The sequence below is a fragment of the Mastacembelus armatus genome, chromosome 10, assembly GCF_900324485.2.
Source record: "Mastacembelus armatus chromosome 10, fMasArm1.2, whole genome shotgun sequence".
Classification (NCBI taxonomy): domain Eukaryota; kingdom Metazoa; phylum Chordata; class Actinopteri; order Synbranchiformes; family Mastacembelidae; genus Mastacembelus; species Mastacembelus armatus.
In genome coordinates, this window is record NC_046642.1 from 15,253,885 (window position 1) to 15,269,902 (window position 16,018).

At 40.6% G+C, this 16,018-nt stretch overlaps 2 protein-coding genes across 6 annotated transcripts; both read left to right on the plus strand.

Annotated features, from left to right (window-relative positions):
- The first annotated feature begins 238 nt into the window (after positions 1 to 238).
- On the plus strand, positions 239 to 2,645 carry tmsb1 (thymosin beta 1). The gene is made up of 3 exons (XM_026330035.1): positions 239 to 396; positions 1,363 to 1,477; positions 2,180 to 2,645. Exons 2-3 carry the CDS (start codon positions 1,375 to 1,377, stop codon positions 2,218 to 2,220), a joined length of 144 nt encoding a protein of 47 aa, XP_026185820.1. The 5' UTR covers positions 239 to 396; positions 1,363 to 1,374; the 3' UTR covers positions 2,221 to 2,645.
- A 2,689-nt stretch (positions 2,646 to 5,334) lies between these two features.
- LOC113144519 (SLAIN motif-containing protein-like) lies at positions 5,335 to 15,867 on the plus strand. 5 transcript variants are annotated; one of them, XM_026330634.2, is made up of 9 exons: positions 5,335 to 5,624; positions 6,104 to 6,789; positions 9,585 to 9,721; positions 10,604 to 10,735; positions 12,264 to 12,404; positions 12,658 to 12,987; positions 13,100 to 13,243; positions 14,469 to 14,768; positions 14,911 to 15,867. In XM_026330634.2, exons 2-9 carry the CDS (start codon positions 6,113 to 6,115, stop codon positions 14,922 to 14,924), a joined length of 1,875 nt encoding a protein of 624 aa, XP_026186419.1. In that variant the 5' UTR covers positions 5,335 to 5,624; positions 6,104 to 6,112; the 3' UTR covers positions 14,925 to 15,867. The 5 variants fall into 5 exon arrangements, with proteins under 5 accessions (XP_026186419.1, XP_026186418.1, XP_026186420.1 ...); XM_026330633.2 differs by having other exon boundaries at positions 12,658 to 12,981; positions 14,469 to 14,754; XM_026330631.2 differs by having other exon boundaries at positions 5,336 to 5,624; positions 6,101 to 6,789; positions 14,469 to 14,754.
- The last annotated feature ends 151 nt before the right edge of the window (positions 15,868 to 16,018 follow it).

Consider the following 16,018-nt stretch of genomic DNA (forward strand, 5'->3'; position numbering starts at 1 on the left):
TTTTTTTCTCCTGTCTAACCGTGTCATGTCCACTAGAGGGCGCTGTGTCATACGTGTTCAACATGAAATCAGCCACATCAAGTGTAATGGCAGCTGTTCGTTCGTGCATGCAGGTGCAGGGAGAAATAACGAATTCAGATGATTACAGCATTTTTCATGTATGGGCAACGATGGCCAAGGAGCAGCCTGAAATATTTCAGGGAAATCAGGAACGTCAAGCGTGTCCAATTAAAATTCTTCCTGTGAGCAGTGGGAGCCAATGAGAGTCGGGGCATCGGTGTCCATGTTGACGTGCACAAGGGCGTGTTGTGTCTATTTAAACCGCTGGCTTTGCACGGATTACACAGACGTTTCTTACCTGAGAAGGATATTTTCACTGCGCGCCTCCTGTGTCAGGTAAAGCTCTTTTGAACTGTCTTTGTTTTTCAAAAAGTGCGCAATTCCATTGTAACGCAAACATCGCGATTGATTTTTAAATGTATTTATTTATTTTTTCTATGTAGCAAAAGCTTATTGGTTTGCAACATTTTATACTGTAGGCCATACAGGCGTGCAAACACAGCGCTGATTACTCTGGTGATGTGCACACCGTTCATGGCGGTACTGCATTCCTCCGCAGGCTACCTGTGTAACTGTGGGACATTTTTATTTAACACTGCGTTTGGTAACGTTAGCAGGCCTGTGACGAGCGTTTTCACCTGCCAAGTCCGAGCTGTGATGTTTAATATAAAGTGCAGTCTCTAGAAAGCCGTGCAACCCTTCAACGCAGGTCGTGCAGTCTGTAGGTGTGGACGGCGTTTTCAGGGAACGTGTTTTAGCTTTCGTGTTAAGTTGTAGGCAAAATGGTATGTCACCGTCAAAACCTTACAAAAAAAAAAGAAACCCACGCGGAAGCACTCGACGCTTTTATCTCCCAGGTTTGTTCTTACTTCCTTGCTGTTTGTTTGTTGGACCCAGGTGTCCACTTCAGGTTTTTCCTGAGCTCTGTTAATGACCTCACTCGACTCCAAATGATTGCATCCAACGTGTTTCCTTTTTAACACGGTCTCTATTGTGCAAACAAACACCTCTAAATAACGGTAGAGTTACATGACATTAAAATAGTTTTCTCATTGTGGGAAGGCAAAGGTACATGTTATTTCATGCGACTGGCTTACATAACTCCAGGGTTCAGCCCCGTACTGTCTTTCTTAACTTAGGTGTGGCTGGACCTTGTATGTACCTGTATGGGCATGCACCACAAACAGCTGAAGGATGAAATAATGGAGTTATGTGCTCATGTTTTCTCATGCAGTCTCTTCACATTCTCATTGCTTAATTTTGAAATTTCTTTTTTTTTTTTCCCTCCTGTTTTTCTGAAAGAACACTTCCAAAATGAGTGATAGCAATCCAATCAATCAGGAGGTGGAGCAGTTCAACAAGCAAAAGCTAAAGAAGACCAACACCCAGGAAAAAAATCCTCTTCCAACCAAGCAGGGTAGGTTTTTTTTTTTTTTTTTTTTTTTTTTTAAAATGTCCTTTTTAAAATGTTTTTCATCCACCTTTGATTTAAGGTTCACATTTTCCTTAGCTTCTTGTTCTGCAGTTCAGCTCCTCCCTGATTATGAACATTAACTGCACACTGCATTACTGATTAACTGCAGGTACACACCCAGTTACCTGAGAGGTCATCCTTGTTCTGCCCCACCTCCATCTTTGTGGAACAAATGGAGCTTAATGCTTGTTGAGGAGGAAAATGCAAGTTGTAGTCCTTTAGCTGACTAACTCCTGCTCTTTCTCAATCTGTACACAGGCCTGACTGGTATATCAGTAGGGAGGCACCCTCTGTATTAGCACAGCACATGTCTAACAGCTTTCTCAAGGGGGTGTTGTGACAGAGGCGGTGAACGTTAAGCGCAATGTAGGACCTGAATTCCAAGCACTGAAACTTTTGAAAGACATGGCGCGCGCACATGCCCTTGGTCAATTACACTTAGAGATATTGCTGCATGATTAACAGCGCTGAGTTAACTGACATAAGTCGTCTTTGTGAGCTGCCTCTGACCTGTTTCATCTTTAGCATTATCATGTGAAATCTTATTTTTCAGCTGATTTTAAAAATGTATAATCAAACTTGTCAGGACTATTTATCTTGTATTCCAAATAATCACCTTTCCTTGTCTGTCTTCTGATAATTCAGAAATTGAAGAAGAGAAGAAAGCCATGAAAGAGGGGAAATAACTGAGATGTGCCTGCCATGATCCCCTCCTTTATTCCTGCCCTGTTTGCTGTTCTTCCTCCAATTAAGAATCTTGTCAATCAGCCGCACCTTTTTTTTGGTTCTGCCATGTTTGATTAGAAATGGTGTCTGTGGTGATGCTGTGGGGCAAGATCCATCTGTAATCCCAAGTAAAGCAATGCAGTGGATGCATTTTATTATGCTTCTTTTCCTTGCAGTTTAGAAAAGGTTGATTGGAGCAAGATAAAGATTTCAAATGGGTCTAGGTTTTAAGAACATCGAGGGATTAAAATCATGAATTGTATTAATGGAAATCAAAGATCATGCATTGTTTAACAATACCATAAGTATGCCTGTGAATGGTGCCATTCAGGAAATGTTCTGAAAAATTATTTTTGTTGTAATAAATCAATGTCAAAAAATTTTCTGACTTGTCTCTTCAAACTGTCTTGTCAAACCATGTATAAAGTACAGATATACTTAAACATATCATGGGTGGGGAAACAAATGAATGTTGCATTTAAACTTCTGTCATGGCCAGTTTTTGCATGTTTCCCTTTCTACTATGCAGCTCTCAGGCTAGTTTTAACATTACCCCCAGAAATATAAAATTGCAAAATATGACTTACAGAGAAGAGAATGCTTTCTTAGTTTAATTCAATCTGTAAAATAATTTTTTAAGTGTTTCACTTAACATATTAATAGTATGCCCTTATAAAGGAGGTTGCTTGATGCTTGAAGAAAAAATTTACACAAACAAATGGGTATTAAAGACAGTATAGTAGTAGACCCTTTGTGTAGTTTACTACTGTAAGCGAAGGTGAGATAAAGATGACTAAATATCTAGTCAGAGGATTGAGTCGCATGTTAGAATGCTTACAAATTAGAATGTGATCGAAAAAGGAAATTTATGAGCATGCATAATTATTGCTCATAACATCTGTACATTTGACTTCATTTTTGACAGGCTGATGGAATAATGCTCACTCAATGAAAACTTTTTCTGTCTACACTTACTACAGGTCTAAGCTTGCTGAAGAAAGGGAAGTTTTGTGTTTCACATTCCACACTGCCAACCTGAAATGTGGTTTGTGATGGAACAGTGATATATTTTCAAAATGTACTTGCCAAGGACATGACATTAACAGTTTTTATGTAGATAATGACTTTATGTTCTGGGTCTTTGCGGTATGGATGTGCTTTGGAAAGCCCATAATAAACAAGAAATGCAGCAGTATATCACTGAGAGAGGTTTTTTTTTTCTGCAGGCTATGAGCATAGATTGCTTAAGATAGTGCTGGTTGTGTTTTTCCATAACAAGCTTGTTAAAACATGCTCATACACCAGTATGCAAGCACTTGGGAAGAAAGGTATGTAGCAGCTAAGAATTGGGTGAAATGTACTTACTTATCAAGAATTGTAAAGAATCCTGTCAAAGCATATGAAAAGTAAATGACTTTTGGGATTTTCATTTAACCTCTGTACTTGGGAGTACAGCTTTTATGACTCTGCAAAAAGTATCCACAGTTTTCCACGGATTGTTCATAGCTCAGGTTTGTGCACTGAGACTGCAACGCAAGAAAAAGATTTCACATGTGATTTATACTGTAGCACTGTATTACAGGACTGCTACTACTTCTATCATCTAATATATTCATTCTGTTTGTTAGATAAACATGTGCTGTCTCTTGCGAAACAAATTATACAGGTAGCATCACTACTTCCTTAAATGTACCTGTCCAACAAAAAATAGACTGTGTATCTGCCCACCTCCTATACAGGTTAAGAGCAATAAAGACAACTATTAGAAAACTGCTACTGCATATATTTCTGTCTTCGTGACCTTAGGATGCATTTTTTAAATGCTGGTAAGAAATGTATTTCCTTTTCTTCAAAATTCTCACTATCCTGCATTTTTGTATGCTTCAGATAAAGTGAAGTCCAGCAATGGTAAAAATCTACAGGAGAGGCTTATATTCTAAAAGGCTTGTATTTCTGGGCCCTCAGATCTAAATCATCTGTGAACTCCTGGAATCAACACTACCCTCCAATGCCTGATACAGTTTGAAATTTGAATGACAAAAAACACAGAGAGGATTATTCTTATTATGTTACAATACAGATTAAGAATCCTTTCACTTTTGATATTGTTTGTGGTGTTTAAAGAGTACCTATATTTTCAGTTTGGCAAAGGCTCTGTATTATTTGCTGATGAGGCATTTATCTTTACTCTAGTATAATAGGCTGAATGAAATATCAGTAATAGGACTCAAAGTATGAAAAATGTCCCAACCCCCTCTAATTTCTAGTGAACAATCTGTCACTCTTCACTGTCATCATGGAATTATATCTACAGCATCCAACTGCATTCTGATAGGTTTTGAGATATTAACCTTCAAAAATGTCAAACCTTACATAACAAAAGTAAAATACAAAGAATATTTTGGGGGACCCTAAAGTTACTGTAAATATGCTAAATCAATATGCTGACACACTTTTAAATTGTATGTGTCTTCCCTTCTGGAGACTCCCTAACTCTTAAATGTCATCTCTAGACCTCTTGTTCTAACAAACATTAGAATGAGCTGTGTAATTGAGTTAACAAGCTTTCACACATAAGCTTATGGCTGATGTTAAAAATCAAGTTAAAACATTTTTTAAAAAGAGTTGCAACATGTGGAATTTGTAATGATGCCATTTACAATGGCTATAATAAAAGATGTGAGCTTTCATTAAAACAGATGGTACAATCTTTTTAGCTCCTATGACCTTAGCAGAGTAGTAGAGTCACAAACTGAAGATAAGTAGCGTCATTGGTCCTTCTCTTAACATCCTGATCACTGATTGGAGCGTTGCAGATCATGCCTCACAGGGCAAAGTTAGAGTTTGGAGATACAACCCTTTCATTTTTTAAATTAAAGGCTCTATACAAAATGCTAAAAACGTTTCCATTGCAGATAAAATATTTAGCTCTTGGGACCGTGATTCTTAATTTTCATACAGATGCGCGTTGCAACATTGTGTAAACAGTGACACTAAATGGCTACGAAATGTTTATATTAACAAACAAATGCTGTTGCAGTAGCACATCATCTCCACAGGGGGCGCCAGTTGACAACGAAAGCCCACGGGGGGAGGGGCGAGCGAACAGGTCTGTTCACGGGCTAACTAAAGTCTGCCGACAAGCTAGTTAGCGCGGTGGACGGTGCCATGAGGGGGATGCTGGAGGAGCAAGAGAGCATGGACTAGCTAACTGGGAGTCGTCCCGTCGCCTCGACTATCACTACCAGGCTGTGGACGGTGTCGGCTGGTTGTAATTAGCTGCTTCATTCATGCTGTCGCTGCTGCACAGACGAGGCTGAGCTCTCGGTCAACGGCTCGCTGGGACAACACGGCTCGCTCTCAGGTAACCTACGACTGTTTTGTTGGTAGCATGCTAGCCAGGCTAACATTAACCAGTCTTCAAGTAACGTTATACAAGTGAGACCATACACAGAGCTACTGTACCTTAACAGCCGCAGTCTTAGAGCTCGGGGGTAAATGTAATGGTTCAGAGCATTATGCTCCTTGCAGGGTAATTACAGCAGCAGGGTTCGCGATTAAACCACGGTTGGAAAGTGATCAGCTTTAGCAGTGGTTGTTCGCTGAAACTGGCTAGTTAACGCACCAGTAGAGCGTTGATACCATCAATAAGCTTTGTATGTGCCTGAAGTAGATAAACAATCCTAACATCCGTGTTCACTGTTGAATTGTTGTATCGCTTCTCCACTCAGCAGCCTAGTGTCGCGTGGAACATACACGTAGCCGAATCAGACTCGGTCCAATCCGTTTGTATGAGTATTGTCTTTATTGTCATCGTGCTGAAGTTATTTGTTCTCCCAGCAGAGTAGGAGGATGGTGGTTCCAGACAGTGCCAGCATGGTCCACCAGCCTCACAATGGCAGTCCTCCTGGCCTCACGGACAGCTCTAAGTCCGGGTTCCACCAGGATGAAGAGGAGGGGGGTCAAGACCTGGCAGAGGTGGAGCTGGAGGAGGTCCGAAAGCTGCAGGAGCTTGTTCGTAGGTTGGAAGTCCAGAATGAGACTCTACGCAACAGAGGGAGCAAGACAGTCATCCACAGAGGAGCCAGCACCAACAGCAACCTCACAGCCACTGTCAATATCAATGAGAGGCTGACTTGTGAAGATGTGACTGACTCCCGCCTCCGGTTGGAGCACAGTGACAAGCTGGGCAGCACAGACTTTGAATTCTCTCCCCAACAGGACAGCAGCAGCAGTGAAGATATGTCCCCTCTGCCTGCGGCCAACAGGTTGGAGGAAGAGGATGAAGAAGAGGAGGAGGTAGAGGATGAGGATCGGGGTCCATGTGGAGGCTTTCTCACCTTGACCTGCAGCAACGAAGCGGGAGAGACCCAGGGGCAAAGCCAGACACCAGAGAGCCCTTCTCAGGAAAGTTACGAGTCAGAGACACTTGCAGAGAGCGACTCTGGGGTGGACCAAACTGCACTGGATGAGGTGGATGTCCTAGATTTGGAGGATGAGTGTGGAGTAGCAGAGGAAGAGGACAGCTGGTATGTTTCATCACCTCTGTTGTGCATTACTTTTTATGTTTGTAACACCTAACTTACAATTTATAAGAGATGGTTAGTGCAAATGCTGCATTGAAGCCCATGCAGGTATGAATCATGATTTCCTTTGACAGGACTTTGCAGGGGTGGCGCATAAAGCTTTCGGTTATTCTTTTCCAGTTTATATGTAGAGGAGCCCCTTTAGACACATGAGTCACTTGTGGATTTTCATTTAACCTCTGATTTTAAAGTTTGTTACTCCCCCATGGGCAGTGACTATGTACTCTAGCATTTATTTGGTTTAAAATTAGACTTAATTCTGAGCTGACACAGAAACAAGGTAGCTTTTTTTTTTTCTATACTGTGAAACTCTGCGTAACAATGGATAAACATTTTGGTCAGCATCTCTAAGTATTTACTGTAACTACAAAGAAATATGAAGTAATAAAGAAAAGAGAGAAGAAATTTAAAGAAAAATTTAAAAGAGTCATGAAAATTTCAAAAGCTGTTGATGTGAATACTGGAGTGAGAAACAGTTTCTTCTCTCTTAAACTTGACTGAGATCTGCAGCCTAAGTAAACATCAGGTGCATGACCTGTCTGCTACCTGTTTGACAGGTTATGATGAACAGGAAGGACACACTTTTATATTCATTGCATAAATAAAAATGTACTAGTCATTAAAAGTTATATCAAGATGGAGAGAAGCAGGTTCAGGAAATGGCAATAATGATACTAATTGTTATTGTTGACTTGACCTGACTTAGATCTGTATTCCCTAAGACTTGTTATACAATGTGGCATAAGGCTTACAAAAACCCTGGTGTTTTGAAACAAGATGAACTTTGCACATTTCCTCCTGTTTATTGACTGAGTATAGTTACCTAAGAGGAGCAGTAATAGAATGTTGTTCACTAATAATCCATGTTTAGTTTATCCCAGACATCAGTCTAGACACGTTGATTTATGCTATGCTTGTGGAGTTGTCAAAAACAGGTACTGTATTATGTTCGTCTTGGCTGCTTTAGCAGCTCAGCCATGGGGCTTAACATCCAGACCATTCATGACTAATTTTTCAAATCATTAGCCTTACTCCATGTTGTCTGTGATGTTATCGTGGCACAAACCTTCAGTAATCTTAACAGCGACATAATCTGATCTCCTCTGGGTTGAATGCTGCCACATGGCTAAACTGCTTTGAGTGGGATTCATGTGATCTATGCCCCTCCCCGGGCAGCAAGATGATTTGCCATTTTGTTTTATTTTTTTGTGTGTTTAATCAGTATTATACAAAAGGGATAATTAGGGTAGACTGGAAAAAGCTAACCATATTCTCACATTGGATCCCAGTTTTATTAGACTGGAGAGGCATTTTCATCCTTACTGATTCTATTCAAAATTGCCATGTCCAATTCCACACATGGGCCTGAACTTTAAAGAGCTAATTTTAAACGCCTCACCCTGGCACTGTTGAACATTTTAGTGATCTCATTACATTGTGAATACTAAGTCAACACTGCTCGGATAACCATCAGTAATCTTCACTGTTGACTCCCCGCTGTTAACTTTCAAATTCATCCTCTTATGTGGATTTCAACAATGTCAGGTATACTTTTATGATGTAAAAGTAATACTTTTGAAACTATAGTAAAGTTTTATCTTGCATGAAAAGCAACAACCCAATATTAACCTGTAATGAAAACTCTGGTGTAAATGGATCCAGTGCAAGCAGAGCATGTGTTATTATTCTGTGTCATACACACGGTTTGTGTATTATGAAAGAAACCGCTCCCAGTCCCCCACAAGAAGAAGCTGTTCTTTCTGGCAGGATGCGTGACCCGAATATTACTGTATGTATTGTTGCTTATTCCACTGGGAAATTGGTGCTTTTGTGTTTGCCCAATGGGAAGATGATTTGTAGTTGACTGGTGCAGAACCAGTTGGTCCAGACCTTTTGTGTATCCAACTCAAAAGATTAGCCCATGTGACCGCCACTTGAAAGCCTGTGGGGGAACTAACGACTGTTTGCTCTCACTGGGGCAACACTGGACACTGCAGAGGAAGGATCAAACACACAAAGTCAAGTGTTGGTTTCAGATGATGATATTGTGGCTTTGTAAAAAAAACAAACTGGCTGGCAAATTGGTCCTTTTTTCTTGAAATGGGATGTAATGCACAACAATAGCATTTAAGACATTGCATTTTATTGTACATGTTCGGTTATCTTGCTCCATCCCTAGTAGGCCACATAATTTGGACTAGGACAAATTATGTTTTCCAACAGAAAAAGCATTTTACACAGGCTAGAATGAGGCTGTTATTAGGATCTTTTAAAGATTCTTTACTTAACAAATTTGCTTTCTCATTCCTTGATCTGATTATATCATTAACCTTAAAGAAAACTGCTTGGTTGTTTGTTTCATGTGATATTTGCAGCTGTAGTGTCCTTTTTCCAGGAAAACCATTCAGTGGTTGGGCTTTAATTTCTGCCTTTGCTCAGGCATGCTTTTCTTATACACAGTGAAAAACATTCTCACTCTCAATGGCATGTTCAGTACTATTACATGTGTACCTTGCACTCCAGTGGTTCATACTAATCTGTAGGTTTTTCTTATTCAAATCATCTGCACTGGCAAACATATTTGATAAGCAGGTTTAATAAAAAGTAGGTTAGACTTATTTTTTCAGCCATTTCCCTGCCTCATTTTCCTATCTCTGGATTACTCTCACTACCCTTTACTCCTTGCTGTTGCTCTTATTTCTCAATAATTTTTCTTATTGTCTGCCCCTCCAACTCAGGTTATATGTGTCTCCTAAAAAGCAAGTAGCAGATCCAGGCCCAGAGTCTCCACTGAAATGGTGTCGTCAGGCTCTTGACCACCGCAGCCCAGAAACAGAAATGGCTTGCCGGACCCTAATCAGCCGTTTGGATCAGAGTAAGCATTTAGCAATATGTATGTATGTGTATTTGTGTGAGTGTATATGCAAAATGCAAAATGATGCATTAGTATATAATGCACACACACACACACACACACATATATATATATATATATGTATATATATATGTGTGTGTGTATATGTGTGTGTGTGTGTGTGTGTGTGTGTATATATATACACACACACACACACACATTATAATCTCTCTGAAATGCCTGAGCTGCAGCATATATTTTTCTGCAAACCCTAAGAAGAACAGTCACTCTGTCACGTTACACAATTTGCAAATGAATAAACAAACTTCTGTGCCTGAAGGTCTTTGAGTCTCATGTTGCTGCCTAAATAAGCACAAAGAGACTGTTTCCCTCTTTTCTGAATGTGTTACATTAGTATTTACTGCTCACCTACACTGCGTATATGAATGCATCTGGGTGTTTATAATATCCCAAAGCCAATGAGCACTCAATCCAACAGACCCCATCCATCATTTATCCTGCTTCCAGCTCCTACTTCCAGCGCACAGCAGAACCTGCACAACAAAGCTATTTACACCAGGCATGACTGACTAAATGAAGTATTGGGCTGGCTTATGTTACCTTCGCCTTGGGTCAGCTCTCCGTTTTGAATGGTAGCGCCAGGCCATGAAACTGCCATTTTTTTGGCCAAAGCATAAACATCGTCTTGATTGAACCCTTTTTTTGCCACATACAGTAGGTGAAAAAATGTTCTTGCAACTCTTCTTTACACTCACTGTTACCCCATACATTCAAATCCATTACACTGATCCAAACCACATTTATTGTAGTTTTTCTTTCTCTTTTGAAGAGTGTGTATTATTCTCAGAAAATATTTAATCTCTGCTTTCCTGTCCTCTGCAGCATCTCGATGGAGGAACATGTACAGCAGCCCATCAGCTGAGGCAGGCTCAGCAGGCTCAGCAGCCTCAGGCCTGATCTCTCCTGGGTACCACAAATCAACTAACAAATCCCTACTAACCTGTGGCAGCTCAGGTATGGCATGACATTAACACACTCTGCTCCTCAGTTTCTGCTCAACACGACACTGGGATTGACATCAGTTGTTGTAAAGATGTAGGTCAGTTAATATGTGTGTGCTCTAATGCATCAACAATGTGTCCCCTCAGGGATTTCATTGGTTATATTTAAGGCATTTTGCATGTTTTATTCAGTTTTCTATCACAGACACTGTATATTACTACTAACCATTTTCAAAACATACATATGTTTTCTAGATTGACTTGACCTCTACTGGGCAGCTGTTGTTTACCATTCATTTTATTAGTGTATTATAATCAACAAAGGATTTAAACTTGTTTGGAAAAGCAATTACAAGTACAGATGTCCTGAAAAGAAAAATGTGTTTGGTAGGTACTTGCTTTAAAAATGTGGCTGATTGTCAGCAAACGCTTAAGTGCCAGATGTTGGATTTTTCACCCACCACATCATCTCCTGACAAATAGATCCAACCTTTCAGCTACATCGCTGCACAACAGATTATTTTAAACATATATGATATAACCTAACATGAAATGCTCTCTCAAGCCTGTAACTTCTTTGATTTCATCATCATGTTGTGTTGAAATGAATGGAAACGAGTGTTTGCCTGGCAGATACTTGGTGAGATGGTCAGCAATTGTGTATTTATGGTTTAAACTTTGGGGGATTAAAAACACTGGAATATTAAACCTGTGTGGCAGTGCTAACCTGTGTGGAATATGCTCTATAATCTGGTTTTTCTGGTGGCAGTTGTTAAGAGTGAAATGTGTTTTCTTTACTCCTTGCATTGTCTCACAATACCTGGCTTCACTATGTGAAGTACAGCAAAGCCGACGTTAAAAACTCTAATACCAAATCTTTGCATGTACTTGTAAATGTTTGGCTTGTGGGTGGTGACCTTATCTAATCCCAGACTTTGCATAACCAGATGCCCCTGGATTATGCTGTTCCCCGTTTGTCTGAGCCTGAGCCTGAGTGTCGGACAGACATGCCCAGCAGGGCAACTTTGCATACAGTTTTCCTGAGCATCAGCAGCAGTCAATTGTTTCCAGACTAATGCTACTGGACATAGGGGGAGGGAAGACAGGGTGGAGAAATATGTGCATTTAAATGTGCCTTCTCTTCTTAAATAATTTTAGAAATCTTACAATTCTGTATTCTTGATCAGAGAGCCCCTGTGACTTGCTAAGCAGAGTCTGTTTAATCCTGCTGGCATCTAAACTTTTGTGATCAATTCAGTAACCATATAGGTGATTTGTCATACTCATGATGTGAAGGTTCACGTTAATCAAAAAAGTACTTGAGATTAAGCTTTTTTCATTGACCTTTGTTTGTTTAAATAAACCAGATTACCAGTATTTGAATTGGAAATGTATGTAAATTCTCATTCTTACTAAAGGGGGTTTAAATAAATTATTTCTTACCAACAGATGTGGAAATCAATTGCCGAAAGCTGTTAATGTTGTAGATATTTATGTATTAATATAGGTTTCTTGTAACAGTTCTTCCACTGTGCTTCCAGGTGTCACTAGCATGAACTCAGCCCTGAGCTCACAGTCCTCCATAGACAGCGAACTCAGCACATCAGATGACTCAATTTCCATGGGCTACAAGCTGCAGGACCTCACTGATGTCCAGATTATGGCTCGCCTACAGGAAGAGAGTAAGTAGATGTGTTACATGGTGTGTAGAACCCACCTGTAATTGCGATTCTAAGTTTTTTAAGTTGAGACCTTTGCATCGTGGTTTAACACACTAAAGTAGCACAGTTAATCTTAAGCAAACATTTTCTTGTGCTTGAGGCGATTAGAAATTTTGACTTTTAAGGTTCTGCCCAGTTTTAGCATTTTTATGCGTGTATTTTTGTACATCTGTGGATGCAGTTTCCTTTTTTGACATTTTATTTTTGGTGACAGGTCTGAGGCAGGATTATGCCTCCAGCTCAGCATCTGCATCACGCCGCAGTTCCACAGCCTCTTTGCAATCCCTGCGCCGGGGTGGCACGTACAGCGACCAGGAATTTGACAGTTATAGCCTGGAAGATGAAGAGGACGAGTCCTCCTCAATGCCTCAGCGACGACATCGCTTTACCCCTTCACCATTAGGTTCACCCCGGTGCTTGTCTCCCTCCACCCCCAACCACAGTCAAGAACACATCAGCCGACTTGCAGCTCCACGCACGAGAACACCTCGACGATCCCTCCAGGGCCCCAGTGCAGAGCTGCTCAAATTTGCCAAGAGTGAGGGTGGGTTATAATTAGTACCATCGGAGTATTTGTACCATAGGTTGAGAAGAGTAGAGTGACCATCAGATGTTGTTGTTTGTTTTTGTATACACGTGTGTGTGTGTGGTTCCAGAGGAGTTGAGGCACAGCATGCCTAATCTGGCCCCCCGCACCAGCCTGCGTTCCCTGGAGGCAGTCAGAAACAGCCGCAGCATGGAGGCTAACCTCCAGAGCTCTGGCAACCGCATGTCTCACCTTTCTCACTCCCACTCCACAGGTAACCCTGCCCTCTTCACCCTGTCCACATCACTCCTCTATTATAATGGCATCTCCATGTGTCTTGCACATAGCCCTATGTATATTGTCACTTTTCTACCGCCTTACTTCCTCTTAACCTCTGCATGACCTTACATAGGGTTCAGCAACAATACAGGAAGACTGTCCTTGAATATTTGACCTCTGATATTGCTGTAGAGCAATTTTTTTTTTTTTTTTTTTTTTTTTTTTTTTTTTTACAAGTACCCACCCATTTTACATATATAGTGTGAGTACCCTAGGGTGCACTTGCACACACTTGGGTGACACAATACACAGTCTTGGACATGGTTTCATAGTCTGGACAGCCAGACCCGTTCCTTTCTTAGCGAAAGAATGTGGGTCTGGAACCCCTGCCATAGATGGGCTTTTCCTCCAGCCTCAAATAAGCTGGGCCAATCATACCCATTTATCTGCAATGGGATCAGCTCTATGCTCCAGTCGTCCAGTCAGATTTGAACAAGCCTTCCACATATGCACTAACTCATTTGTATCGTTTCTCAATGCAAGTCCCAAGTCCACAAATCTTTCTACAACTGGCGTCCATTGGCCCGCCCCGTGGAAATCCAAAGAGATTCTAGACTAATTCTTTGTATAGAATAGGAAAAGAGTTAGTCTGGCTGACCAGGCTAATGGTTTCATACTCTTCTACTGATGCCAGTAATGCATCAGGAATCACAAGACTGTACCAGTAATACAGGTTTCAAAATGTTCAGTAAATCGCAAATGTTTTGTGACAAAGGCATGTATTCAGCAGGTTTGGGGTACTTTAATGAGTTTTGATGAGTAACACTGAGTAGTAAACAAACAAGTAAACAAGTTTTGCTTGTTTACAAGGAAAATCCACAGGGTACTTGTTTAACTGAATAACCTTTTGCTGATTTTTTTTTTTTTTTTTTTTTTTTTTTTTTTTTTAAATTAGGACATGGTATGAATAAAGGTAAATATAAGGTGTTAGTAAGACTGTATCTCAACTTCTCCATGATAATTCCACATCATTGCTCCAAACCTATCCTAGGTAAATCCAGTACTGCTCCTTCAGGCTTGCCTACAACTCCTATGTACCACACATGGGCTGTGGGTGTGTCTGTGTGTTTGATTTTCCAGGTTATTTTAAATAATACCTGGGTGAGATTTTTTTTTTTTTTTTTTTTTTTTTTAATGCCACTGCCTTTCCTCCACTCAAGGTATGGCTAGTAGCCGGCTGCGTAGCAATGGCCAGTCTCCTCTCTCACTGCGGACTCCAGTTAAAGCTGTCACTCCAGTAGGCTCCATGGCAGCTGCTCGTCAGCCTTCCAGAGGTCTGCCTGTCATCCAAACATCAGGGGGCCGCAGGGTCCAGTGCCCCAGTTCTGCCAATGGTACAGCCTATATACCCAGTAGAGCCTCAACTGGGGCAGGGAGGCCTGTGGTGGGTCGCGAAGCAGGTGTTCCATCAGCATCGACCAGGAGTAAACTGTCACAGCCCAAGAGGTCAGAGAAAAGCTGTAAGGCTATTGAATGATCTAGAAAAGCAGACATGTCTTTTATGCACTTTTATCATTATAGTTTGATCATTTTAGTACTATTGAGCAATGATTATCTTGGTGACTCTGATCTCTGAATAAAGACTTTCTATTTTATTGACAGGTCTTTGGGCATGACTAAAATCTCTGATGAATCCTGGAAAGATGGCTGTTACTGAATGTCATGAAGGATGTTCACTGCTGCAGCCCTCACCTGACTTCTCCCATTCTCTCTGAGTAAACAAACACACTGTCACTGTGTGCACAAATGTACAGCTGTACAACCTTTTAATCCCCCATTCAGACTGGAGTGCTGGGCTACACTGGATTCATAGTTAAGACTTGTCTCTTTCCTCTTTGCATGAAAAGTTGTCAACCCACACACAGAGGATGTGTAGGCGAGACAAGTAGGCACTGTCCAATTGTTATATGGACCAACTCGGAGCTTCCAGAAGATTCGTTCATGTCAACCTTTACTTATTTTCCTTTGGTAGTCGGGAGAAACTGCTGGAATATTCATGGTTGTAATTACTATTGATGTAGTTGATATGAAGACGTTTTAAATGAAGATATTATTGAACTGTTCATTTTCTGTGAATTCATACTAGATGAAGGTGCCAAGTGTTGCATGCTTGGTTTTGTTTTTCTTTTCCCTACAGCCAGTTTATCATTATGTAACTGCACTATGACAGATATTCCACGTGTCCCGCAGTGATCTGTGTGAATTTATGAATGTTTGGGTGGTTCATAGTGAAATTGTCTTAGATTTGTGTTGTTTTGCTCTTTGCTTCCACCATCAATGCAACCCATGTAAACCACACTGCCCTTACATAAATATTTTAAAAAAGAAAGGTTTGTGCCAAGGTGCATTTCAGCTGCAACACTTTCTAATTCCAGAAATAATCTTGAATCATTAACAGTACTGTTAAGGTACTGTGTTTTCCAGGCATTTTTACTGCATTTCTAGAGGTGCAATTGAGTGGTTTGCTACTGTCAAAAATGTAAAAAAAAAAAAAAGTTTATGCTTGAAGGCTTTGTGCCTTAGACAGCGATGCACCCTCATGCAGAGTCCCTCTGAAAATTAGGAGCTGCAATGCAAATAAATAATAATAAAGTTCACCCTGAACCTCTAATTGTATTGCTGTTTTGTTTTTGTTTGTTTGTTTGTTTTTTAATCGACGCATTCCACGTGTAGGTTTGTGCATCATAGGCTAATTAGTCATACAATGCAG